A 27817-nucleotide genomic window follows, 5' to 3' on the forward strand; every position below is an offset into this window, starting at 1 on the left:
TATGTATTAATAGCTTTAATTTTTTTTTTAAACTTAACTACTAAATAAATAATATAATTTTATAATATATTTATTAAAATCAAAATAAAGACTAAAATTTAATTATGTAAATATAAAGAGTCAAATTAATTTTTTATTTTATATTTAAAAATTAAATAATCTATTGAAGTCTTATTTTATGCTTACTTTCTAAAATAAAGAATTTGAGATCCATACATAGAACATTGATAATGCTTTTGACAACCGAATTCAGTTTGAATTATTTTCAAATGGAATTGTTTGATTGGTTTAAATATACCCTCCAACCTAAATTGAGAAAGTAATCATATCTCTTTTAATGGGATTTTGAGCAAGTAAACCTCTCATCAAACAATATAAAGAACTTTGTAAGAGATTCGTCATACAAATGAATCAGACCTAAAATCAGGCAGAAAGGGATAGTCGTAATTTAAGCATTTGAGAATTGAATCTAATTAATTTTTTCATTATTTTGGTTTCTTTCCATAATAAAAATCACTAAAATAAAGTTGGTAAAGGAAAATGTAATGGCAATGGCGATGAAAGAAATTTGGACAAATAAGAAACAAAAGAAATTCGAAGGAAATGTCACTTATTATTCCCATGCTGTTGTTATATGCACTCCGGTGTTGTCGTAAAAGTTGGGTTTCTCCAATTTCTTTCTTGGAAAAGAGAAGGCAATAATGGTTGGGATATTGGAAACATAAGTATACTCACATTTATCATCAAAGAATATCATAAATTCTATTCTTTCTTTTTTAATGATTATTTTAACTGGAATTTTCTATGAATGGAAGATGAAAGGACCTATGCAAACGCAAAGCAAAGACTTTATTATTATTTTTTTAACAGTTAATAAGTCGAGGAGAGAAGAGAAGAGTGTGGCTCTTCTGTTTCTCTAATGTGAATGTCATTTTCTTTCCTTTAATGAAAAAGAAATGCTTTTCCTTTTAATCCAATTCCAATACTTGTACTAGTTTCCATTTCTTGTTTCCTGCTTTTGGTTTTGATGTATGTTTCTTTTCTTTCTTGTTAAGAAACTACTGTAGTCCAAACCCAACAGAAACCTCATCGTTTTTCTTCATTGGTGTTTGCAGATTATTAAGGTGACAAAAGGAACAAAGCAAAAAACACTATTTTGTGAGTTAATTTGATCAAGTTTGTATTTTTTTTTTTCTCTGATTATGTAAATGGAGTTGCTGTGGAAGGAAGATGAGAGAGGACTTCGCAAAAGCAAAAAAAGACTAACTTTTTTCTTTTAAAAGATTTTATAAGTCAAGAGAACAAGACAAAAAAATGCAGGGCTTCTCTGTTTCTCAAATGTGAATGTCCTTTTTCTTTCACTATGCAGGCTTTTCCTTTTCATCCATTTGCCACTTCTTGTACTACCAAGATTCCTTGTTTCCTACTTTTAGTTTCATGTATCTTTCTTTCTTGTTAAGAAATCCCATTTCTTTATCTAGGAGAACCTTAAATGGGTTTTATTTGCAGATAAGAGACGAGAGTGAGAAAGAGAGATATGATGGAAGGGGATTGTCCAAGCGGAAAGACTGCAATTCTTACGGATTCTGGTTTTATTTCCACGGTGTTTTCATGGTCCCTTGAAGACATTATCAATGAAAATCTTTTTGAGGTTTCTTAGTTTAGTCTTACTTTAGCATTCTATTTTAATCATTTCCAGATTCTTGTGAGACTATTTTGCAGCTTTTGGATTACCTAACTTACAGATTTCTTAATATTAATCATATATGCTCTCTGCCTTTCAGTCAGTTTGATGTTTCTCACGTTGCCAAGGTGGGCTGGGCTTGCATCAACCCAACCCATTCAGTTCTTCCATGCTTTTTTCTCTTCCTTATACCATGTATTGTTTTACTTTTACAACTAGAAAAATGGAGCTTAGCCTGACTTTAAGCTTCTCTCTGTCTGTGTTTGTAGACATATTCAAGTTTCATATATATATATATTTCTGTGAAATTTGTTAGGTGTGGAGGCCATGTCCTCCCGTTGTTATCATAGCCAAATTAATGATATTGCTAAATTAACTTTCATTTCATGCCTTTTGAGTTTCAAATTTCACATCTGAAATAGGAAACGAATATGATAGTTGTATGCTTCAAAGTTTAAAATAATAAGGTGTAGCTTTCAATTGTTGGATTTTTGTTTAGATGGGATGTTAAAAGTCTAAAATTAGAGGGTATCACATATGCATGCATACTTGGTTAGCAGAATCATGTTACAGATATATTTTCTTTTAAAGTGTTGTTGGTGATAATTAACTTAATTCCCCAATGAAGTTTCCCAGTTGCTGTTAAAACCTTTTCCTGAAGATTGTGACTTCAGTTCGTCTTCTTGTTCAAATGATTTAACCATCATTTTATTTATGTATTTTATTTATGTGCTTGATGTCCGTTAGTCTCTAAAAGTTTGTGTACGTTAACATTCTTAATACGTATTCAGTCAATTTTCTTACCGGTCTTTTCAAAAAAAAGATCTCATGTTTGATTGTTTTGTAGGTGGAAAAGATCCCTCAAACATTTGAATCTGTTCAGCGCTATCTTGGATCATATGTACTTCCTCTATTAGAAGAAACACGAGCACAATTGCATTCAAGCATTGAGACTATTTCCAGAGCACCGTTTGCTGAAGCGGTTGCCTTCTCAAAGGACAAGCCTCATGGAGAGTTATTGTATAATGTTAAGGTTGATCAGTGGAAAAATAGGTCTAGTGATAGTCAAAAGGAGCCTTACAAAACATTGCCTGGAGATATTTTGGTTCTAGCAGATGCTAAACCCGAAACTGTCTCTGATTTGCAAAGGATAGGAAGAACATGGACTTTTGCACTGGTTACCAATATCAGTGAGGATAACATACAGGGGGAGAATGAATATACTGCTACTACATCTACAAATTTTAAAATCCAGGCATCAAAACAAGTTGAAGTTAGTGATGGAATGGATAAATCACTTTTTGTGATTTTCTTGATAAATGTAACCACTAACAGAAGAATATGGAATGCATTGCACATGTATGGGAACCTGAATATCATCAAGGAAGTTCTCTCTGCTCATCCTGTGGTATGGGATTTAAATATTATATTTGTTGTGGATAGGCTTTTGTTGATTCAACTCCATCCTAGCAAACTTTTAGATGTTTACTTTTGTAGATGTTGAGGCATGGAAATGGCTATTATTTCTTAATCACCTTGGGTTGGAAAATGCTAATCATCTTAATCTAACTCTGTAATTCAATAGGTATTTTGTTTGACTGTTAAGAGAAGAATAACGAAAGAGTTTGATTTAGAGAATATAACAACTTCAAAAAAAAGTGGTTAAAGCCTAGCAGAGCTTGCATTGCATTTATGAGAAACAGGACTTGCCAATATTTGTAAAGAATTACTTGGCAAGAAAATTAAGAAGAGGAATCTTTTAATTTACGACACAATTCCTATATCTTAATTGCAGCTACTTATTTGTATGGACTAGAAATATATGTGCCATGTATTTCTTTCTTGAATGCAATTCCTTGTATATCATTTAGATGGAATGTTATTTTTGTTCTTCCAGTTCATGTTTCTAGTTTCTGATTGAAATTCTGTGTTTGCTACAAGGTCAAGGAAAATTGTGGCCTCTGTTCTATAAGGAGAGCAGAAATATGGGACACAGAATTGGGTACGAATTTTTCATCAGCATTGAATGTATCTCAGACTGAGGCTCTATTGGCTTGCCTTCATAAAATGCAGTGTAACCACAAGTCTTCTGTTGAACTCATTTGGGGTCCTCCAGGGACAGGGAAGACTAAAACTGTTAGCATGCTACTTTCTCTCCTTTTAAGAATGAAATGTAGGACTCTGACTTGTGCTCCAACCAATGTTGCAATTAAGGAAGTGGCGACTAGGGTCCTAAAGTTGGTGACAGAATCTCAAAGAACAGGCTCAGGAGCTGATGCTTTGATTTACTCTGTGGGAAATATTCTTTTGTTTGGGAATAGTGAAAGGCTTAAATTGGATTCTGCAATTGAAGAAATATATTTGGATTATCGTGTTGAAAAGCTTATAGAATGCTTTGCACCCTTGACTGGTTGGTGTCATTGTTTAACTTCGACCATAGATTTTTTTGAAGATTGTATTTCTCAGTACTTTATTTTCTTGGAAAACGAAATGATCAAAGAGAAGGAGAATAATCATGAAAGTAAAAACAAAGAGAAAGAATTCAGGAATGTAGCCAATGTTAGCAACCAGGGAAACAAATCATTTCTTGAATTTGCAAGAGAGAGATTCCTGTCCACTGCATTACCACTGAAAAGATGTGCCCTTAGTTTATGTATTCATATACCTGAAAGTTACATTCTGAAGCATAATGTAGACAACATTGTTTCACTAGTTGGGTTGCTTGGCACCTTTGGAACTTTACTGTTTCGAGATGATGTTATCTCTGAAGACTTGCAGGAGCTTTTTTCACGTCCAGACTTAGTTGAAGATTCTTCTCAAGGTTTTGCAGAAGTGTTATTGCTGTTGTGCTTGAAGAGAGATGAATGCCTGCTGTTGTTGAAAACTGTTTGTAATTCTTTGAGAAAACTTGATCTTCCAAGTGCAATGAGCAAGGGTTCGATAGTCAAATTCTGTTTCCGAACAGCTTCTTTAATTTTTTGCACAGCATCTAGTTCATATAAGCTGCATTCATTGGAAATAGAGCCACTGGACTTGCTGGTAATTGATGAAGCAGCCCAACTGAAAGAGTGTGAATCAGCAATACCTCTACAAATTGCTGGTATTAGGCATGCCATTCTCATTGGTGATGAGTGCCAATTACCAGCTATGGTGGAAAGCGTTGTACATAAACACTCATCTTCATCTTATATATTTTATCTTCTCATTTATAAAAACAGTATAGGCATCTTATTTCTTTTATTTTATAGGTTTCTGGTGAAGCTGGCTTTGGAAGAAGTTTATTTGAAAGGTTGAGCACATTGGGTCACTCAAAACACCTCTTAGATATGCAGTATAGAATGCATCCATTTATCAGTCGCTTTCCGAATTCCAGATTCTATTTTAATCAGATCTTAGATGCCTCAAATGTCAAGTGTAAAGTTTATGAAAAACACCCTCTTCCAGGGCCAATGTTTGGTCCCTATTCATTTATCAATGTGTTTGATGGAAGAGAAGAGATGGATAATATTGGACATAGCTGGAAAAATATGGTCGAAGTTGCTATTGTGTTGAAAATAGTGCGAAGACTCCACAAAGGTATGCTAAATACAGGTCTTTTCTATTAGAGTTGCTTTTATCACATTTTTAATGCTGGCCTTTGCGGAAGTAGTTTGGTTCCTTGGCATTTTCTATCAGGCTTGAAGCTTGCGAAAAAGTGTGTTATTTATGCTCTCCTGACATCATTTATAGGTCTTTAGTAATCACAGTATGTAGAGAAAAGGAAAATAGAAATAGGTAATGCTTTAGCAGAAAATTTTGACATCATGCTAAAAGTGGAACTATGCAAAAGCATCTTCTGCTCATTGTGATGAGAAGCTGAAGAAGATAAAATTGTTTACACTGTTTGCCATGAACTTTTGGCTTCTTTTTCATGCAGAAAATATCATTAACCTTTTGAAACTACATTTTTAGCATAATTACTCTGCTGAAACATGTCGTTGCTTGTTGTTTGTGTGTGCAGCATGGAATGGCTCAAACAAGAACCTTACGATAGGTGTAATATCTCCCTATGCTGCTCAAGTGAATGCAATTCGGGATAAACTTAATAAGAAATATGAAGATATTTATGGCTTTTCAGTGAAAGTGAGGTCAGTAGATGGGTTCCAGGGTGGAGAGGAAGATATCATAATACTATCAACTGTGAGAGCAAATAGTGGTGGAGCAGTTGGTTTTTTATCCAATCCTCAAAGAATCAATGTTGCTCTTACAAGGGCAAGGTATTGCTCCGAATAAATTTTTTCTTTGCTTTTTGTTTAACAATTCAGTAAAAGACCAATTGTTTATTTGTTTTTTTTTGTCCTTGTAGGCACTGTCTTTGGATTCTGGGGAATGAAAGGACCCTAATTAATAGTGACTCTATTTGGAAGGAGTTAGTCTTTGATGCTAAGCAGCGTCAATGCTTCTTTAATGTTGATGAAGATAAGGAATTGGCCAAAACCATTTTAGAAGTCAAGAAAGAGTTTGATCAACTCAATGATTTGCTCACTGGAGATAGTGCATTTTTCAAAAGTGCTAGGTGGAAGGTATATAATTTGTAATTAAACTTGCAATTATTCGTCACATTTATCTTAAAATGACATTTTTTTCAACTTTCAATGTCCTTAGGTTCTTTTTAGTGAGAACTTCAGAAAATCATTTGGAAAGCTGTCATCAGTCCGGAAAAAGACATCTGCTTTGAACCTTCTACTTAAGCTTTCTAGTGGCTGGCGTCCTAAAACGAAGAATGTGGATTCAATTTGTCATTCTTATTGTCTCCTGAAACAATACAAGGTTGAAGGACTGTATATAATATGTTCAATTGACATAGTGAAAGAGAGGATGTACACTCAAGTTTTAAAGGTTTGGGATATTTTACCATTAGAAGATATTCCAAGATTGGCCAAACGGCTTGATGGCATCTTTGGAAGTTATACTGATGATTTTATGAATCGCTGCAAAGAGAAATGTCTAGAAGGGTATGCTTTCGACGACACTACTTATTATGTTGGTAGTTATTTTCATGACAAAGGGAATATGCTTTATATGAAGATAAAAGTTAACATTTTTCTTCGTTTTTATACATAATGTTGTCTTTTCATGTCCAGGAATTTGGAAGTCCCTAAAACTTGGTCAACCTCTATTGATATTGTTCGGTATAAAAGTCTGGGCAATAATGAAGTGGGAAGCAATTTGAGTTCTGATGATGGATGTTATGTGGAGAATTCGAAAGTCACTGATAGCTTGTTGCTGATGAAATTTTACTCCTTATCTTCTGGGGTTGTAAGTCACTTGCTTTCTGATCGTGATGGTCGAGAACTAGAACTCCCTTTTGAAGTAACAGATGAAGAGCTGGAAATCATTCTGTTACAGAGAAGTACATTTATCCTGGGACGATCAGGCACTGGAAAAACCACTATTTTAACTATGAAGTTATTTAAGAAAGAGCAAATTTACCATATGGCCATGGAAGGATATGACGATGAGAATGGCAAAACCTCCAAGGAGATATTCCTGAAGGACAGAAAGGTTGATGAGACAAAAACTGCTGAAAGTAGCATTGGAGGGGCAAAGAATGCTGTTCTACACCAGCTTTTTGTTACCGTCAGTCCAAAACTTTGTTATGCAGTGAAACATCAAGTTTCTCAATTGAAAAGGTGCTCAGATTGTCTACCCAGTGCAGTGATATTTTGGGAAATATATTAAGAAAGCTGTAAAGTTGTTGCATCTTTCTCGAAGTAGTTGCTTTTGATGTCTCTTTTTCCAAAAAACCATATATCTTTGAAATGGCAAAAGTATGTATGTTAAGGTTCTCATTAAGCATTGTAGAATTAAATTTAAGAAATACTATTAGGAGTTTCATTAACTAGAAATCATTGTGTCTTTATTGACCGTGAAAATTCAGTCATGAGTATCGAAGGACTTTCATGTTGAGTTTATCTTCCACTAAAATAAATATAAGTGAAATTTTCTCATGTTTTCTTTGTCGGTGATCTTAGCATGTGTCTTTCCTTTTAAATAGACATAATTGGTGCATATCAGGTCATTTTCTCATGTAAGCTCTAAATACGTTTACAGGTTTGCCTCTGGTGGAAAATGTTTTGTAGGGAGCAGTTCAATTGATATGGAGGATATTGATGATACTGCACAATTCAAGGATATTCCAGATTCTTTAATTGATATTCCTCCAGAGTCATTCCCTCTTGTCATAACTTTTTTTAAGTTTCTGATGATGCTTGATGGAACAATTGGTAACTCATATTTTGAAAGATTCCCTGATGCAAGGCAGCTTTTGCATGGAAAAATAGGAAATTCAGGATCTATTGCTCTGCAAACATTTATAAGAACAAGGGAGGTTAACTATGATAAGTTCTGTTCAGTTTACTGGCCGCATTTTGATACCAAGTTGACCAAAAAGCTTGACTCTTCTAGATTTTTTACAGAGATAATGTCTCAAATAAAAGGTGGCCTGCGAGCAGGGGAGTCTCCTGATGGTAGACTTAGCCGGGAGGACTATGCTATGTTGTCCAGTGGTCGAAAATCCACTTTAAGTAAGCAGCAGAGAAAAACAATATATGATTGTTTTGAAGACTATGAAAAGATGAAGATAGCAAATGGTGATTTTGATTTGGCTGATATTGTCATAGATGTCCATCGTCGGCTTAAAAATGAAAAATATGCTGGTGAAATGATGGATTTTGTCTATATAGATGAAGTCCAAGATCTTACCATGAGGCAGGTTGCTCTTTTCAAACACATCAGCAAAAATGTGAATGAAGGGTTTGTATTTTCTGGTGACACTGCTCAAACCATTGCCAGGGGAATTGATTTTAGATTTGAAGATATAAGATCTCTTTTCTACAATGAATTTGTCTTAGGATCATTAAGTGAAGGGGTGGATGGGAAAGGTCAAATATCAAAAATTTTTCATTTGAGCCAGAACTTTCGCACTCATGTTGGTGTTCTCAAGCTAGCTCAGAGTGTTATTGACCTCCTTTACCGGTTTTTCCCTACATTTGTTGATATATTAAATCATGAAACTAGTCAGATATTCGGGGAAGCGCCAATTTTGCTGGAATCCGGGGACGATGATGAGAATGCAATTGTAACTATATTTGGGAACAATGGTAATATAGGGGGCAGTTTTGTTGGTTTTGGAGCAGAGCAGGTCATACTAGTAAGGGATGATTCTGCTCGGAAAGAAATCTGTAAATACGTTGGGAAGCAAGCTCTTGTTTTGACTATAGTGGAGTGCAAGGGCCTAGAGTTCCAGGTCAGTGCTGAATTTACATGATTAAGCACTTTTTTAAGCAACAGGATCATTAAAATTATAATTGCTTTTCTACTTTATGAAGTTCTCTTTCTTGCTTTTTGTTGCTCTCATGAACATTGTTGATCTTTTTTGCTCCCAATTACCTGTTGTGGGATAGACCTTCTTGATATCATACTGAACATTTCTTCACCTCCTGATCCTGATATTGTTTCTTTTATGGTTTGAAAGAGGGGGGATTTGCTGTTCACAATTAGGGTCTAGTATCAAACAGATTTTGTGCTAATCAGCTGATCCTGCATGTAATGTTTTCACAAGCCATTTTCTTTAAATTACCATCTTTTCAAATGCTCACATTTCCTTAGCTTATGTCATGGCATCGCATGTTTTAAAAATTTTAAATACCTCCCTGTAGGATGTGCTGCTGTACAACTTTTTTGGCTCATCACCATTGAGAAATAAATGGAGAGTTCTGTATGAATACATGAAAGAACAAAATCTACTTGATGCCAGTTCTCCACAATCTTTTCCAACTTTTAATCCAGCAAGACACAATGTCTTATGCTCTGAGTTGAAGCAATTATATGTTGCTATCACTCGTACGAGGCAGAGATTGTGGATTTGTGAGAACGCGGCGGAGTTTGCCAAACCAATCTTTGACTATTGGAGGAAGAAGGCCGTTGTTCAAGTCAGGAAGCTGGATAACTCACTTGCATTAGCAATGCAAGTTGCTAGCAGTCCAGAAGAGTGGAAGTCACAGGGTTATAAGGTGTTATTTCTTTGCAGTATTTAGTTTAATAAATTTGTTACAATGTAAATGCTGTTCTACCATAAACTGCAGCTACTACAATGCACTACTTGTGCAGTTAGGAGTTTATTATTCGAGTTGGTATTGTTTTTAATTGAGGATGCCATTCATACTGTTTTCTTGTTGTTGCATCACGTTCATGCCGATGTAATTCTCATTTATTTTCCTTATGTTGGTCATGCAGCTTTTGCGTGAGGCTAACTATGAAATGGCAACAATGTGTTTTGAAAGAGCAGGAGATGCATATGGAGAAAAATTGGCTAAAGCTGCAGGGCTTAAAGCAGCTGCTGACAAAATGCATGTTTCAAATCCTGACACTGCTTCCATTGCCCGTAGGCAGGCTGCTGAAATCTTTGAATCCATTGGAAAAGCTGATTATGCTGCAGAATGTTTTTACATGTTAAATGAGTATGAAAGAGCAGGTACAATGTTATTTCCTCTGTTTCTTGGTTAGGCATCTTGGGATGTGTGTCCCCAGTTTGATTAGTGAAGTTGGAGCGGAATGCTAGGGTATTCTATGTTTGGTCTGTTCTCAGCCCTAAAAAGGATTCAGAATGAGCATGATTTTTTAACTTTTGAATGCTTTTGGTAAAGTTGGACCCTTTAATTGCGTTTCTTGCCTTTTTCAGGTCGAATTTATTTGCAATGTGGGGAATCTGCTATAGAAAGAGCTGGAGAATGTTTCTACCTAGCTGGATGTTATGAGTGTGCAGCAGAAATATATGCTAAAGGCAATCATTTCTCCAAGTGTTTGTTGGCCTGTACTGAAGGAAAACTCTTTGATATGGGCTTAAAGTATATTCAGTACTGGAAACAACATGTGAAAGCAGATACTTGTATGGTTAAGAAAAGCCGAGAAATTGATAGTATTGAACAAGAGTTTCTGGAGAGATGTGCACTTCACTATCATAAGCTGAATGATAATAGAGCCATGATGAGATATGTTAGAGCTTTTGATTCCATATCTTCTGTTCGCACTTTCTTGAAAAAATTAACTTGCCTTGATGAGCTTCTGTCATTTGAAGAAGAGTCAGGTAACTTCCTGGAGGCTGCAAATATTGCAAAACAGAAGGGTGACATATTACTTGAAGCTGATCTGCTTGGAAAGGCTGAACAGTTTAAGGATGCATCTTTGCTTATACTTTGGTATGCATTTGCTAGCTCTCTGTGGTCATCTGGGAACAAAGGGTGGCCGTTAAAGCAATTTGCAGAGAAGGAGAAGCTTCTAACAAAAGCAAAATCATTTGCAAAGAATGTATCCATACAATTTTATGAGTTTACACATGTTGAGGCTGATATTTTATTGAATGATCAGACTAGCTTGTTCATGCTGAAACAGCATCTGGATGCTTCTCAGGGCCATAAGAGTACCAGAGGTGAAATATTATCTGCTCGAAAGATTCTGGACACACATCTTAATGTAAATCCTGCTAAATATGGGTGGGAAGATGACATGATTATTGATCTAGTAAGGTTTTCAGAAGGTAAAATCTCAGGAAATCAAGTTTCTTCCGAGACACTGGTTTACTTCTGGAATTTCTGGAAGGATAATGTTGTGAACATCTTTAAGTATCTGGAAAGTCTTGAGAAACGAGATGTCAATGAATGTAGAAGTTATGAAGAATTCTGCTTGAATTACTTGGGTGTCCGCAGGCAGTTTAATAATCTGGATGCCGTCTATCTTCTGCTGGTCCCTAATGCATATTGGGTGAAAGAGTTGGACAATCGCTTTATGAAAAGCAATGGGAAGTTCCTTTCTCTAGATGTTAACCAGTTCATTTCTGCTGCTCAAAGTTATTGGTGTTCAGAATTACTTTCTGTTGGCATGGATGTGTTGGTTAAACTTAAGGCCCTTTATAACCTCTCAATTAAGAATTACTTGTCTCTCTTCTGCCAAAGCAGGCTTCTTATTCATATCTATGCAGTTGCAAAGTTTCTTTTGGGTTCAAAGTTTTTGGACCGTAGACACCATGACAAGAAGGCATTACTGGAATTCGTTTGGCTTTCTACTGAACACTTGTTTGGCTGTATTTATCCTCTGCACTGGAGAGAATCATTGAAAGAGAATATGATTTCTCTAAGGAGAACTGAATTTTTCAGGAATTTAATTAAGGAAAATACTTCTGAAACTGTCAGCTTTGCAAGTATGCTGTCTTATGGACAGCTTGGAAGGATATCAAATGCGATTCTTGGGTCTGGTAAGCTATGTAATGAGTTATATAAGAAGATTGCAGATGGTGTAAGATGGAATACAGCATGGATGGCATTGATTGTTGATCTCAGTAGGAATAAAGACATTAACATTGAAGGAGCAAATGAATTGTCTCTCAAGTGGAAGTTGCATGGAGCTTTGGAAGATGCATACAATGCCAACTGGAGGAAAGAAAATGACTTTATCTCACCTGAGTGCTTCCTATACCTTGTTGAGCGCCAACTAATGTTGTTGTCTTACTTCCGGGATGACTTTCTCATTACAAAGTCTGCTTTTACTGAATGGCTTATATACCTGGAATCTGATGGCAGCTCAAATTCCACTTTAGTGGAACATTCACCACAATCTGTCAATTCCATCCTGCAGTTTTTGGTTGATGTTGTTCGGTACTTTCTTTACAACATGAAATATACAATGGAGTGGATTAAAAAGTCTCGCACAAATGTGAAGGACTACTATGCAGGTGTGGTGTTGAGACTGGTTGTTATAGCATGTGTGCTTTTTCTGAACTTTGGTTTGTGTCGGGATTTGCTTTTTGAGTTGCTGGGTAGGAACTACATCACCAATCAACTGCCAAAAGAACTTTTTGATGCCCTTCATAGAAGGTGGAAACAGCGAAAGTCTCTGAATGTAAATATAGATGTAAATGTGTTGGCAGACGCTTTCAAAAAAATTGGAAATCCGCTGGTAATTGTGAGTTGTGGTAAAAGTTCGAGATTCTTATGTCCTGATGCCATATTTGTGGATATGGTCAACCAAAGCAAAGAAGATATGTTAACAGCTCTATTTCCAAATATCAATAAAACTTTTCAAGATCATGAAGGATTTACTGAGTTGGATGCTACTAGCTCATTCAAGGGTGCAGAGTCTCTAGATAAATATGATCAAGGAAAAAGATCCAAGCTTAGTGAGGACGGCTATGGCCAGCTTTTGGAAATATTTGAATTCTTAAATTCGATGAATCATGAAGATTTCCGGAACCTTGTGGCAAATGATCCAACGGTTAAGGTAGTTTCAAATTTACTATCTTTGTATAGTTTGAAGCATGCCATTGTATGAGCATTATAATGTATCCCAGCTCAATTATATTGTTTTTAACTTTCAGGCAAAGGTTGAGAAGACAATTCACCTTTTAAGTGCTGCATTGGATGATAATGCTACTGAGAATGAAAATGAAAGTCTGAATAGGGAGGCTGCCATTGTACTCGATGAACTGAAGCAACTTTATGCTGCATTGGAAATGAGGTCAGTTTAAACATAGGTTCTATGATATTCTCTGCACAGGTAGATAATAATAAAATCTTAAAAGCCTTAATCTTTTTCTTAATTTTGAGGATGGGGAAGTAGAGCTTGCACAATCTGTGGCCGTTCACAAAAACATCTAATAATGGTCCTCTTTGTTCGGTTTAATATGAAACCTATTAACCAAAAAGTTGGACATTAGATTTGATTTTCAGAGTTGAGAGGTCAGCATATGCAGTCAAACTATTCCTAGCTGAGCCTTAATTTTGCAGCCAAGATTTATTTCTGTATAACAAAGCATTAACCTTGTTATGTTGCTCTCTTCAAGCGAGTCGGAAACTGAGAATGGCATTAGAATTGGAGAACTTGTTAGCAAGCTGAAATCAAGAAGGGCAAGAGTGGAGGATTTGATGAATCAAATATTCTTGCAACAAGACAAAAGCCCTGGAAATGAACCATCACAAACTGGCAAATGCGATGAAGAAGAAGATGGAAACAGTAAGGCATCAGAAAGTGTCATTTCTGATAAAGGAAAGGCCATTGCTTCTCAGGCTAAAGTTACTTCTAGAAACCAAGGCAGTGGTGGCCAAGCAGAAAATAGAGGGAAGGGAAATAGTATAATGTCCAAAAAGAAAAACAAAAGGGGAAAAGGAGGTCGAAAAAGCAAGTAGGCCGAAACTAACTCTTGAGAGGCTAGGGCCTAGGGAAATTTCAGATGATGTTTCTTTTATATGCTTTTGTAAAAATGTTGGGGTATCTGTATGGCATGGCTATTTTATTTCTATATGAAGTTGACCATTATGCCATGGGGATTGTAAAAGAACCTGCTTACAAATATTAATAGTAATACAACCTTTTAAGCTTCAATTTGCATGCCATTATTATGCTTTTAACTATTTCAAAGTTAAACATAAAAAGACTGCAAGTGATGCTCTAACTACTACCTTCCCATTAAAAGAGATGTTGTTCTAATCTACACCATCAAACTCCAGCAGCACACAGACCATCAAGAAAATAGAAAGCAGAGAATCGCATGTTGTACGTGCAACTGCAACATATTGTTTTTTCAACAATGGACAAATTTCCTCATGAGCAGCTAAAGAGCCGCTCTGTTTTCAGTTCTATAAAACTCAAGTTCTTGTTTTCTTATTTCTGTCAGTGAAACTTCCAACTGTGCTTCACCATCGATTCCTGTCAATATAAAGCAGTAAACTTACTCAATTTTTTTTACTAACTAAAAGAGGCTGAGGATTACATTACATGAATATATCCGGTAACCCGTCTGTCTGTCTGGAGAAACACACAAAGTAACTCCAATCATTATTTTACCCGAAAAATCCAAAACCTTGTAGAGCAACTCATTTCTCCTCATTAGAACCAAAAACTTTCATTCTTGATAATGGAGTCCTCAAATACCCTTCTACCTCAAATTTCTTTCGGGAAAGCTGGCGATACTTAGCAAACTGCTCTCTTGCCTCCTCATTCCTATCAAGCAAACTATATATCATTCCTTGACAAAAATATGGTCTAAAATCACTTGGATCCTCTTTTGACAGTTCTTGATAACTTTTCAGGGCCTCCTCTACATTCTTCTGAAGAAACTGTATCTGTGCCATAATAAGCTTCACATCTCTAGCTTCTTTCACTTTATTCTCCTCTTCTGCAATGTCTAGAGCCTCTTGTAGCCTCCTAATAACTGCATCCCCTTCTCCACATCGGTCCATTAGAAGTGCATTCTCAAACAATGCCTCAAAAGATAACGGATTCATTTGGAGAATTTCTTCAAACAAGTTACGTGCATCCTGTGTTCTACCCATCTCATTTAACAATCTTGCCATCAAGAATTTCCACTCCGTAACCAATGGTTGTGCCTCGACAAGATGGTTCAGTGTCTTCAAAGCTTCCTCATCTTCCCCATTTTCAAGCTTTTGCTGTAGGAGTGACTTGAGGGATTCAATTGCTTCAGCATTGGATTCAAGAAACTCAGATAAGTTCTGGTTTTGGTTATTTTCTGCTTGAGATTCTTCCTCTTCCTCTTGGAGGGTCGGCGTTTGTTCGGTAACAGTTGCTGAAGTTTCGGCTTTTGCCGGCAAAATGGAGAATCTGGAGGCAAATGAAGCGGTGACACCAATCAAGATTGCAGCTTTGGTGATGATTTTGAGGGATTGGAGAATGGGGAGCTTGTGGGTGCCATTTGGGGTATGATCTGAGGATGCCCTAATTTGCTTAAGGGAAGGGATACATGTGTGATTATGACAATGGGGTTTGAGGGAGGGGAATTGGAGAAGTGAAGGAGGGTTAAAGGAAGGTGCTTTGAGATGGAGAAAAGAAGTGGCTAGAGTACTGGAGTTCATGTTTGCAGTAGTTAGCTATGGAGTCGTTGTGAATTAGGAGATAAAAGGGTTTAGGGTTTGTGACTTTCTGGTAAAAAACGACTGCTGGAAGAGAAGAAAGATGAGATTGGTGAGGAAAGAAAGTAGGTTTTGCCATATTATAGCATTGACCAAACCTTAGAATTCAATTTTTGTTTGGTACATGAATGATAATATTTATTTAATTGGGTTTGGTCATTGGTGGTTGGTGATGCAGTGAATATGGAAATTTTTATATTGGGAGATTATAGCATATTGGTTCATATTTCCAATTCCTCCCTTCAAATTATTTGTTTGAGCCCACAAAATAAAATGGCAAATCTGCATATGATGCAACACTATTATAATATTGCTTAATAGGGAGTTTGATTACCAGAATTCAACTTTTGTATATGGGAAGTGTTAGTCTCTGTATATGGGCAAAAGCCTAGATGGAAACCACTACTAATTAAGGAATTCAACATAAAGATCTTACATTACTTTCCCAAATAATTCAGTGAACCAAATGGCCCTAAATAGTTAGGCAACTTGCATACTTTTTTAAAAATGTTAAAGATCATTCAGTTTCACAATCCAATTTAGATTTTTTTCTCCAGTTTTATATCTATTTGATTAAGAAAATAAAATAAAATCAGGAGTTTTTTGGTTGACTATTACTTCTTGTGAAATGAACTTGGTGTTTTGTTGTTGATTTCTAAATTATGCAAGCTGACAAGTAGGACCCTTTTCTTATTTTCTTTATCATAAACAAATCTATGTTTGGTTAAGATAAATTTGGATCTTATTGGAGATTTAGGTTCTTTCTGGAGTATTCCCAGCCATTTCAAACCCAAAGATTCCACACAGATTCAGATTTCCAAACAAGTAATGATTTGGTGAAGATATACTCAAATCCCTTACAACTACCACATTCAAGTGCCAGGCTCATAACTTCATCTGCAATTACTATATTCCAATGCCCAGGCATCACAAATGTGAATCTACCACATCTCCCTCAATAACAAAAATAAATATATAAAGAAAAACAGATAAATAAATAAAAACCTGAGATAATTAATTAAACCCATTTACAACCAAAATTTATACAAGTATCTAGCCAAGGAAAAACATCCTTTTAATCTCAGCTGGAAAGGATCCAAAGAGCAAGAAACAAGTCTAAGATTCCCTGCTTAATTACATGCCTAAATGTACTACCCTCTCCAAGATTTACAAACGGTAATCATAGATTTCGGAAAATTTAAATAGAGGGAACTTCATTGAAAATCTTCAGATAATTTCATATACCTAACCTCTTTGTACCACATTCTGAGCAGAACTTGGAGGTTTCTCTTAGATATGGAGCACCACATTCATCGCAGAACTTTGCAGGGCTTGCAGGCTGCAATTTAAGAAGTTAGGCAGATAAACTTACACTCTCTCTATACGATTTATAAGCACGATTCAACTATTGATAATGGAATCATAACCATAGAAGGAAAAAAGAAAAGAAAAAGGAACATAACATGTTTCAATTATTAGCACATTTTATTCGGGAATTATGGGAGCGTAATCTAGTTTGATGGAGATGTCGTGTGTTTGCCATCAAGAAGCTGGAGGCTCAAGACTCAAATTCATTCAAATTGTGAAAGATTTCTGAACCTAGGGGAGCAGTCTTCAACTATAATACAGATATGATTACTCGCAGTAAAAATATAATAAGTTTGAAAATACTTGAGATGTCATAACCCTAAATCATATATACTTGATCACTTGCAAAAGAAGGAGACGTCTAATCAAAAGAATTCTCACCATTAAATGCAAGCGCCCTCCAACATGACCTCCTGTGAGAGGTTGTAGTTGTAAATAAGCCATGTGTTGAGATATATTAGGAGACTGGTTAGCATGGGCAATTTCTGGTAAGTGTGAAGTTGTTCCACATTGATGATTTTGAGAAAACTGGGTAGAATGTTGACTTTGGTGAACTTGATGATGGTTCTGGTGAATTGGATGAAACTGAGGTTGATGTGACATTGAATCTACATGATGCTTCGCAGGAGGCTGCTGCTCAGTTTGTGGCTGCAAAAGATAAAAACAGAGAACAATTCCTACAGTTAAAAAGAATATACAAAAGGGATGCATTGCCTCAAGTACAAGTTTGAAACAAAATAGTTGAGTGAAATACTGTGCATAGTACATACAGGTGTTTTAAAATAGAAATCTCTAGTTATTAAATCTGGCCTAAAACACTACCCATCAAGGGGGATTTAGCTAACAGTTCAATCATGGATGACATCTTTGAACCACTTACAGTCACAAAACATCAATTACACAAACTGCAGAATAATAAGGCCTATTTTACTTACAGATCGAAATCCTTGGGCACTAGCCATGGAATGAGGACTATCTGTAGCAGGAAGTGTCTGAAAAGAAACAAAAATATGATTAATCATCATTTCACCTTCAAGTTTAATAACTTTGCCATTAACAAGGCATCGACTAAAATCAGCATAGCACCATTATGTTTTACACCATTGGATTAATAAACTTATCATCCTCCGCGCAGTGATAATAATTATGTCAATCATCATCATAATAAAAGTGAATTAAACGTATTTCAAGATAGCTCCAACTTCAACCAACCTATATATGCAACTAAGTTTAGGCACAACTAGGTACTTATATTTTATCTCCAAAGAAGAGCTTAGGTTTTAAAATGGGCTACATTAAAGCTTTCACTGTACTGATTCAAACTTACTGGCAAACCAGGAACGTTGGATGCAACACGCCTATATTTGTGCCTTGGAGAATAGAATTTATAGTCCCGAGAAGAGACAGCAACCTCATTCCGACCTGTCAGTCGCTTAAACCTGCAAAATTAGCAACCATGTCAGAGTGTAGGAGGCTAAGTTCAGTATTAAAAAAGGCCAGCTTGTACAGTTACATGGTTAGCTTTTGGAGAAAGCATCAAAACAATACTTGCGCCTTCAGATGTCAAAACAATATATGGGGTTGCTGACATAGATCACATCTTATAGCCCCAAAATGGCAAGACATATTTTTCAGATTTCCTTTTTTAAATGATGTGTAATAGTGACAAAGACATTTACTAACTGTAATCAAGCACAAGCTATAAAAGATGAAGTTAAACAGCGGCTTAACTCCTTAGCTAGTGCTGTTTTCTAGAAACTTTGAACAAATTCGTATTGAAATGAAAGAAAAAAAAAAGGTGAAACAAAGTGAAATTTAGCACCTTTAAAGCAGCATTATGATATTTCTATAACTCTAGATATATAAAATTGTACAATGAATAGTAAGATAGCAGGGTGTAGACAGCAGGAAAAGCAACTGGTGCATAAACTATAAATGGTCAATAAGAGGACATGCAATAAGAACAAGGAAGAAATGCTACAGCAGCATAGGGAATCTTGTGTATGAGAAACTAGGATTCTATGTCAAAACATTTCAGCAAACTACAACAAATAAAATGAATAAATTTTAAAAAAGATGGATCTAGTGCAGCAAAAGAATCATGCAACAAATTTTTAAAAAAATGATTATTACATAAAAATTTATATAAAAAAAAAAAAAAAAAAAGTTATGGTACAACTCACCATTCAGCATCTTCAATGGACATATTATTTGGTTTCTCAACTACATCCAAACCATTGACCACCACGAAACGTACTCTCTTCACTTCTTGTATTACCAGTTCAGGGAATCTCGTCCTTGTCTCAAGAGAAGTGGCCAATTCTCTTCTTTTAAAAACACAAGAACCTTCAGGAGAAATCATATAGCCAAGTCAATTAGAAAATGCAAAGATATAGTATACAGCACATATAATAAGAATTCATTTATGCTATGTTTGGATGTGAAGACTTGAATCATGAGATTGAATTTGTGACAAATACTTTGTTTGAGAACAACATGAAGTTGTATTAATGAGGGTTTGGAATAACACTGAACCTGAAATTATAAAAACTTTAATAATTCTAATCCAAATAAATGAATCGAATCACAAGGTTAGTATTACTTTATAGAAATTTCCTTGGACAAAAAGACAAATGCACTATTTGATTAGGCACAGCAAGAAATGATGCAAAACACAAATGAAATGGAACCCTATATTGAACCAAGTGAACTAATTACACGAAAAAAAAGCTCATAAGAAGGAAAACCTTTTTTAGGAAATTTCTTAGCAATTCGTCTGTACAAACCACCAGCAGCTTCAAGGGCAAGACCAATGGTCTTATCACGAATACCATTCAAGGAAGCAAGTCTGACATTGACATCATTGACAAGCGATTCATACATATTAGCAACATACATCAGGGGGAGAGCATATGTTGGATCACCCTCATATTGGACATCTCCTGATTTCCTCTTATTCAATTTATTATCTTGTGCTGAGTGAGAAAGGTAGTCAGCCTCATTATCAGGCACTTGAATGACATGATCAATGATAAAGTGATCGACAATGAGTTGCAAAAATCGAGACCTTGCAGACTCAATAGGGGAAACATCTGGCTTAACAAAAGAAAAGCAATTACTTTAAAAGAAAAGAAAAGGAAAAAGAAGAAGAAAAAAGGATTGGTAGAAATTAGAGTAGATAATGAAATGAGAAGTACCCTCAACAGTCAATAATAAATCAAAGGGAGTAGAAGAAGAAGAGGCAGTGTTGTCAAGGGTAGAACGATCTTCTTCTGCTGCTTCTTCTTCTTCATCATCGACTCCAACAGCATCAAGTGGTAAGGAATTCCTATAAGATTCATGCATGCAGTCCTGCACGAGCATACGATTGATTGAAGTCAAAAAAGAAAAAGGAAAGAAAGAAAGAAGGGATATTTAATTTAATTGCAGTAAGAATAGGAAGCGTACAACAGGAGAAGCATTGGAATGGTGATGGTGATGATGAGGATCATGGGAAATGGAGTCAACAGTGTTGTTGAGATCATGAAGAGAGGTACCAATGAAAGAGTTGGCCGATCTCAAGTTGTAATCTTGAACTGGAACCCTACTCCCCATTCTCCAACATCAAATTCAACTCTATTTTCTTTAGTTCTCTTGCAGTGGGAAATCTTGAATTTGAATATATAGGGAACTGCAGAGAAAACATATTAGTAGTAATTCAAAGAAAATTTCCTGGTTCAGAGGGAAGAGGAAGAAGGGTAGTAATAAGCCAGTGTAAACAAAAAGTAAAGAAATTAAGAAAGAATAACGGCTATACAGACTTGGAGGTAGATAGAGAAAGGGGAGGGGGAGGAGGAGGAAGAGAAAGAGGAACCCAAATCCCGAGCCTAGAGCTTATGAGAAAACAAACCTCACACCTCACTCCGACCCTCTTTTCAACTCTTTCTATAATTTCTTCTTCTTTTCTTCTGTAAATAGTATATTTTGCTTCAAAGCTCGTGTATTTCACATTAAGAAAATACTTCCCTCCGACAGAGTAAGTCTTTTTCTTTCTTTAATTAGTAATTAAATATAAAAATAATAAAATTTATTTCAAAAAAGGGAGATATGTGTATTTGAGATGTATTAGTATTAGTATTTAGTAGCAACAATATTAAAAAAAAATGTTGTTTTTTTCTTCTTTTCTTTCCAATAAAACTCACTAACAATCATATAATAATTCTTTCCAATGCTTGAGATTAGAATTTTCAAAAAAGAGAGACTATTTTAGCACTCAAATCAAATGTTGTTTATTTCAACAACTTAATTGCCTTTTCTTGACAAGTGCTGTGGTGACAATTATTTATCAAATTGTACCACCATCTATACACGTATTTGTATTCTTTCACTAATTAATAAATCTCTTAAGAAATAACAAGAAGAAAAAATGTGTTAACTTGATTTGGAAATCAAGTCCCCATTACATTTTCAAAAATTTCATAATGTGTTATTCCAATGAAATCATGCATATGCCAACAGTAATACTTCAATACCAAAAGAAATGTACCCTTTTCATTTGCACTGTCATTCATAATCATTTACAACACTGATTTACATCAAACCCCTCAAAACAACCATGAAATATCACATTTCAAGCTGATTCCTCAAAGGATCTCTGCACTACAAGCTGCTTAGGAATGGCAACGAGCAGCCACTCTGAATTAGCCATTTTGCTGTTTACTCTCTTAGTGGCTTAAGTTTGTCTCTTCTTCCTTACTGTAACATCCCTTATATCATCCATCCTGCATCTGCCTTGGCTTGAATCTCTATCATACCTTCAATGTGTATGTATGATTATTCATTTGGAACCACTGCCTTACCTAATAATTTATACATCATTTGAAATAAATTAACAACAAACATATTAGAGATTTCTATTTCCGCAAGATATTCATTTGGTTTTATCAGATTACCTGATATAAGAAAACGTTGCATCATCCCCTCTTCTTCAAGTAGTAATTGTTAAGAGGTGTTACTTCAGCTTTCCTGATAAAAAGGACAGAATGGATTTCAATCTGTGATACCAAAGTGTTTGATTCATATCTTCGATTGTTCATAAAAGAACTTACTCAGTGCATTTGATAGAACCTACATACAAAATTATCCTTGCCATGGCATATAAGACAAAATGTCTAGCAGATCTGAGATCAATCTTGCAATATTGTGTCCTGATATTTAAACACAAAGTTGTAAATTCGAAAGATTAGTCCCTCGTACCAAAAATGAGATACAAATGTACTTTCTTTTACTGGTTATGACATATGCAACTGCAGTAATTATACAAGGTCAAGGACTACATTAATTGAAGGTAAATGCATGTTTACAACCTAGGATGACTGAAAATTACAACTTTTACGAGTAAAGGATAAATCTGTATAATTTTACAAGTGACTGCAATCTACACGGCATAATTTTTTTAAAAAGAAATTCCGCGCACTTATTCCAATAATTAACAAGCAGTCTTTCGGAAGAATCTTGAATACTTCATCTGACCAATTGGAGCATCATATAAAGGGCATAAACTATCCATGAGACCTAGGTCCTATGATCATTCAGCAAACAACAATAAATAACAGCAGTGAAGTAAACCAAGCAGCTACTGTGTCATTGTGAGGAGGGGAAAACCTAAGAGTTGGCACTTTGGTTCAACCTTCTAGTAAGTTATCAAGCTCAATTCAATTTGATATCAGATAATGCATGTCTCCAATTCTGCTCATCCTTACACTGAAAAGAAGCTGTGAATGAAAATTGTTGTTAACTACGCACCTCGAAAAAGCTTTTGAAAGTGTCGAACCAGGCAAACATAGTGCAGGTTTCCTTCCAGTCATATCCATCTCCATCTCTACAACGAAGAATCTTTTCAGGCATCAGATTTTGCTCCTCCAAGAGTTCATCAAGAGGCACTGAGTATGAATGTACCAATACCAAACGCTATGTCTGCATAGTCACGGAGTCGAGTACCCATGAAAACTTCACAATCCTTACACTTTGTATTCTTGTTAATGCAAAAATGATCACTATATCATGGTTGTGCATTAGGAATTGCATAATTGCTAGTGCCATTTATTATACCCTTCTTCAACAATTCATCGTGCAGTTCAATAGCTTCATCTATACTTCCTAGCTCATAATACTTCCTTAACAGACGAATACATAGAATCTCATCAGGAACAATACCTTTCCCAATCATCTCATTAAGAAACATTCTTGCTTGCTGCACTAGGTTACCTTGTGAAAGTCCCCACACCAGGGAAGTGTAAGCATGCAGATCAAGCTCCATTCCCAATTCAGACATCCTGCTCCTAATATTCAAAGCTTCTTGAAAGTCCTTATGTTTCAAATTTCCATCTATTAGAGCAGTATATGCAATTTTATCTGGAACCATATTTTTATCCTGCATTTCATCAAACAACTTCTTTGCAGCTTCAATGTAATTATTTTTGCAAAGACCGTCAATCAAGGCAGTACAGACTGCTACATTATTTGGCTGCAAATTAAAATCCGCCATCCTAGCAAAATAATCAATTGCCTCTTCAACCAAACCCTTTTTGCACAAACCATCAATTAATACACAAAAGGTAACAATTGTAACCTCAACACCCAAGTCACACATTTCTTGCAGCAGGTTGAGTGCCTCCACAGTCTTTCCTGTCTTGAAATAAGCATCCATACGGATAGTGTATATAACAGAGTTTGCTCTTATTCCACACGCTTTCATTTCGCTCATTACAAATTCACATTCTTCAAGCTTGTTTTGACTGCATAGACCCCAAATGATTGTTCCATACAATAATAAATCAGGTTTAATTTTTTTTTCCTTTATTTCTTTCAAAAGCTCCAATGCATTTTCCACCCTCTTATTCTTAATATGTCCATGTACAAGGGCAGTATAAGTCTTCAGGTTCGGAGTTACCCCAGCTTTTATCATTGCCCTAAAGAGGTCCTCTGCTTCCATCATCCTCCCTTCTTTACAAAGGCCATCCAGTAAAGTTGTGTATGTAACAACATTGAAGCCAACTTGAACCTGCAACATCTCATCAGCCAGCTTCAGCGCGTCGCTTAAATATCCAGCTTTACAATTTGCATCAATCAATGAAGTATATGTAAATTCATTAGGTGAAAGACCAACACGTCTCATGTCTAACAAAAATTTAATTGCCTGCTGCAACATGTGCTCCTTGCATAAAGCATCAATCAGTGTGCTATAAGTTACAACATTAGGTTTCAACCCACTATTCTTCATCTCATGGAGAAAATGGAAAGCTTTAGGCATTTGTTCATATTTACAAAAACAGTTAATTAGAGCATTGTAGGTTATTACATCAGGTTCACAGCCCACATCTTTCATCTCCTCAAATAGGCAAAACGATTCGTCCAACAACCCTAACTTTCCATATCCATCAATAAGAGAATTATATGTGACAATATCTGGTGTTAAACCCATCTGTTTCATTTGGTGAAACAAGCTTTTAGCAGTTACCATATCGCCTTCTTTGCACATATAACCTATCATGATATTATATGTAAATACTGATTGGGCAATCCCAGCCCCAACCATATCCCTAAAGAATTTATTTGACAAGTCCCCTTTCCCTGTCTTTGCAAGACGATACAAAAATGCATTACAAGACCGTGCCTTTGGAAACACCCTAAACCTTGTCATTCTTGAGAAACATTGACCTGCTTCCTCAAGCATTCCTAATTCGATAAAAACACTAAATAATGCATCAAAAACACCAAATCCCGGAACACAAACATTCCTAGTTGACCACAAAACTTCAAAAACATCAAAACCAGGCAAAATTCGGCGGGACGAAATCAATTCCTTAAGAAAAAAGTTAGCATCAAAATACATTCTAGCATAAAACAAAATGTGAACTAATAAACAATAAGACTCCGTAGTGAGGCAAAAGCCAAATTTGGTTTTGGCCCATCTGAAGAATTTCAAGGCCAATTTAGGATCTTGTTTAAGTTCAACTAAAACCCTGGACACCCATATTGGCCCCAAGGAGGAGTCAATGAACCTGACGAATTTAGGATCATTCCATTGGTCTTGTTGAATGATTTTAATGATTGAAGCTTTATCTAATTGTCCAAGAAAACTAGATTGTGTGATAAACGGGAACCTGAGTATACAAAGGAAGCCGGTCAACAACATTAACGGGCAATAGGATAAAGAGCCATGTGATGGAACTAATGAAGGTGAAGAGAATACGAAAGGGAGATGAGCATTAGGGTTAGAAGACAAAGGAGGGCTTACTCTGTGAGGAAATCTGCGACCCATTTGGAGAAAATTACGCAGAGAAAATAACATTCTGAAGAAGAAACTGAAACTGAAAGCTGCAACTAAAAGATTCTTCATCTGTGGATTAATGACAAGGAATGGACAATCATAGCTTCAGTTTTGGAGCTATAAATGAAAGAATAGGGTTTATGGGCGATACAGCAATGGAGTCATCAGGGTTTATGAGCTACACTAGAGCTTATACTACAACTTTTTGCTCCCTGACGGAGCTCGGAATAGATGGTTCGTTATTGGGCCAACCCATCTATCTGTATACTTTCTTGCTATTAAAAATGGGAAAATATTGTATTGGGTTAAGCTTGGGTTCTCTTCATAAACATACACAGATTGAAGCCCCCCAAAAATCTGTCCTAGTATTGTTAGTTCAAAACTCAGTTAGGCCTGTATGAAATTAAAAGGCCAATGGCTTCAATCTGAGCCCACTGGGCATTACGCAGACATGATTCTTCTATGTGTCCACATCTCATCCTTGCAAAAAGAAAACATTTTTGCAACGTACGTATTATTGGAACAAATTAATATTCATGTAGCAAAAACAGAATAAGCCTAGTGGTCAAGGGGGTAGGTACAAACTTAGAAAAGATGAATGATTGATGAGAAGGAGAGAGCAATCTGTGAAAACCCATGAAGCAGGGAACCGCGTCAACCTAGAAAGGGTCTCTAAGTAGTAGTAGCAGTAGCAGTAGCTGTACAAGTTCATAGAGCTTAGCCTGTCATCTCTCTTCCACACGGTAAAGTCTCTTTTATGCAATGAATTTGTTATTTGTTTTTTGATTTTTTTAAATTTTCTGAACAGTGTGTGACTGGCTGATGATCTAATAGAGAAAGATTGCGGGCCTTGGCCTTCATTGAATAGGGACCAATTGTGTACCTTTCCTTCAATTAATGCAAAAAAGCTGAATTTGCACACCCACTTGTTTTGACTGAACACTCTTTTTCTTTCTCTTTTTTCCTTGTTTTAGTTTGGCATTTGACTTGCTCTTTTCTTATTTTGTCAATTTAGGAAACTGGATAGTCTGTGGCTGTGTGGTGAAAATGAATGATATTCAAGGCACTTGGTCACCTTATCTTCTCCATTTATGGAAAGTCCAATCTCTTGTTAGTCCTTTTTCATGCATCAATGCTATTAAATATATATATTGTCATGCTTAAGTAAGATATACCCTTGTTTTGCTCAAGCCTTGGAGATTGAATTCTCTCTCTACTGTGATCAATTCTTAATCACTTTCTGAATCTCAACCATGTCTACAATAACAAAAAGTAGACCCAATACAGTGCTAAATATAAGAAATTTGTCCAAAGAAAGAAATGAAACAGACAAACTATATGTATACATATGTACAAACATGTATGTTCCAACCAAAAAGCTGATGTGATTCTAGAGGAACTTCAACATACAAACAAATCCTAACCAATTCTTGAACACCTTTGTGATTAGCTACCAAGTCTGTTGGGTTAGTTCACTTCAGCTGTTCACCTACAATACAATAAGAAATCTATACCCTAGTGACCCTTTTTCTTGAAAACCTAAAAAGGGAAGGAAAGAGTACTTGGAAATGTTGGATTGATTCCAAATGCATTTTATATATATATATATATATATATTTAAGATGATCATGTTGAATGGGCGAGTGAATGAATGAATTATATAATAAGAATCAAGAATTAAATAATGCATGCATGGCTTTACTAAGAACCTTCCTAAATGAAAGATATATGAATCCAGCTATGGCCTAAGCATTAGCCTCAAATCTCAAGTGCTCAAACATTAGAATCCTAAAATTTTTTTTTAATTTTTTTTTCATTCAACCAATAAATCTAAAAGATTTCACTAAGATAATATCTCAACCTTTATTTGTAAAAAGAAAAAGAAAAAGAAAAAGAAAAAGAAGAAGATTAAAAGGTGGTTAAGAAATAGATAAAGCATATAAAGACACAGTGATTGTATGAAATATAATATTTCTTTTTTTAAGGAAAAAAAGAAAAGAAAGAAATATTGCTTAATGGCAGTTGATTGCATGACGATTGTGGTGGCAATTTGGAGGATATGTACACTGGATTTTGTTAAACTTTTGTAACAGTTTAATTCAATTATTCATTGTAAAGTGCAATCCACCAGGATGTATGTTTCTATTTTTATTTTTATTTATATGCATTAATGCCCATCATCTTCTACCTAAGCTATGATTTTAATTTATTTTTTTGTTTCTGTTTTTCAAAATTCTTCTTGTTTTTTTTTTTTCATGCTATATTGAGACACCTTACACCCTTTTATTTTTATTCTACCCTACTTTAAGTTTTAAAACATTGAAATATTCACTCTGATACAATTTAAAGATCTTTTAAAAAAATTGATAATATATGATTTCATCATATTCGCATTCCTATGGATATAATTTATACATACAGTCGATTTTTTTATATTTAATATGTTTTTTTAGATAATCGAACTCAATAAGTTAGTAGTTTTAGTATTTAATAAAT

At 35.4% G+C, this 27817-nt stretch overlaps 3 protein-coding genes across 5 annotated transcripts; 1 reads left to right on the forward strand and 2 right to left on the reverse strand.

The window, feature by feature from the left end:
* The first annotated feature begins 692 nt into the window (after nt 1–692).
* LOC8275336 lies at nt 693–14098 on the forward strand. Of its 3 annotated transcripts, XM_048375928.1 has the most exons (16): nt 694–1029; nt 1116–1158; nt 1510–1651; nt 2532–3092; nt 3626–4846; nt 4933–5260; nt 5685–5940; nt 6030–6246; nt 6329–6678; nt 6808–7356; nt 7778–8972; nt 9385–9738; nt 9962–10199; nt 10407–12997; nt 13095–13234; nt 13560–14098. In XM_048375928.1, the coding sequence occupies exons 3-16, from the start codon at nt 1538–1540 to the stop codon at nt 13900–13902; spliced, it is 8457 nt and encodes a 2818-aa protein (XP_048231885.1). In that variant the 5' UTR covers nt 694–1029; nt 1116–1158; nt 1510–1537; the 3' UTR covers nt 13903–14098. The 3 variants fall into 3 exon arrangements, with proteins under 3 accessions (XP_048231886.1, XP_048231885.1, XP_048231887.1); XM_048375929.1 differs by having other exon boundaries at nt 693–1158; nt 3626–4843; XM_048375930.1 differs by lacking the exons at nt 694–1029; nt 1116–1158 and adding an exon at nt 1785–1879 and having other exon boundaries at nt 1543–1651.
* A 148-nt stretch (nt 14099–14246) lies between these two features.
* Nucleotides 14247–15873, reverse strand: LOC8275338 (protein SLOW GREEN 1, chloroplastic). Its single transcript, XM_002518755.4, has one exon. It carries the CDS (start codon nt 15583–15585, stop codon nt 14590–14592), a length of 996 nt encoding a protein of 331 aa, XP_002518801.2. The 5' UTR covers nt 15586–15873; the 3' UTR covers nt 14247–14589.
* Nucleotides 15874–16632: 759 nt separating this feature from the next.
* On the reverse strand, nt 16633–26465 carry LOC8275339 (putative pentatricopeptide repeat-containing protein At2g02150). Its single transcript, XM_048375342.1, has 10 exons — nt 23056–26465; nt 22795–22931; nt 20458–20610; nt 20208–20361; nt 19758–20102; nt 19194–19356; nt 18338–18449; nt 17946–18002; nt 17392–17658; nt 16633–16981 (listed from the first exon to the last, which is right to left on the reverse strand). Exons 1-10 carry the CDS (start codon nt 25388–25390, stop codon nt 16880–16882), a joined length of 3825 nt encoding a protein of 1274 aa, XP_048231299.1. The 5' UTR covers nt 25391–26465; the 3' UTR covers nt 16633–16879.
* Between the last annotated feature and the right edge of the window lie 1352 nt (nt 26466–27817).

The sequence above is a fragment of the Ricinus communis genome, chromosome 6 (assembly GCF_019578655.1).
Source record: "Ricinus communis isolate WT05 ecotype wild-type chromosome 6, ASM1957865v1, whole genome shotgun sequence".
Classification (NCBI taxonomy): domain Eukaryota; kingdom Viridiplantae; phylum Streptophyta; class Magnoliopsida; order Malpighiales; family Euphorbiaceae; genus Ricinus; species Ricinus communis.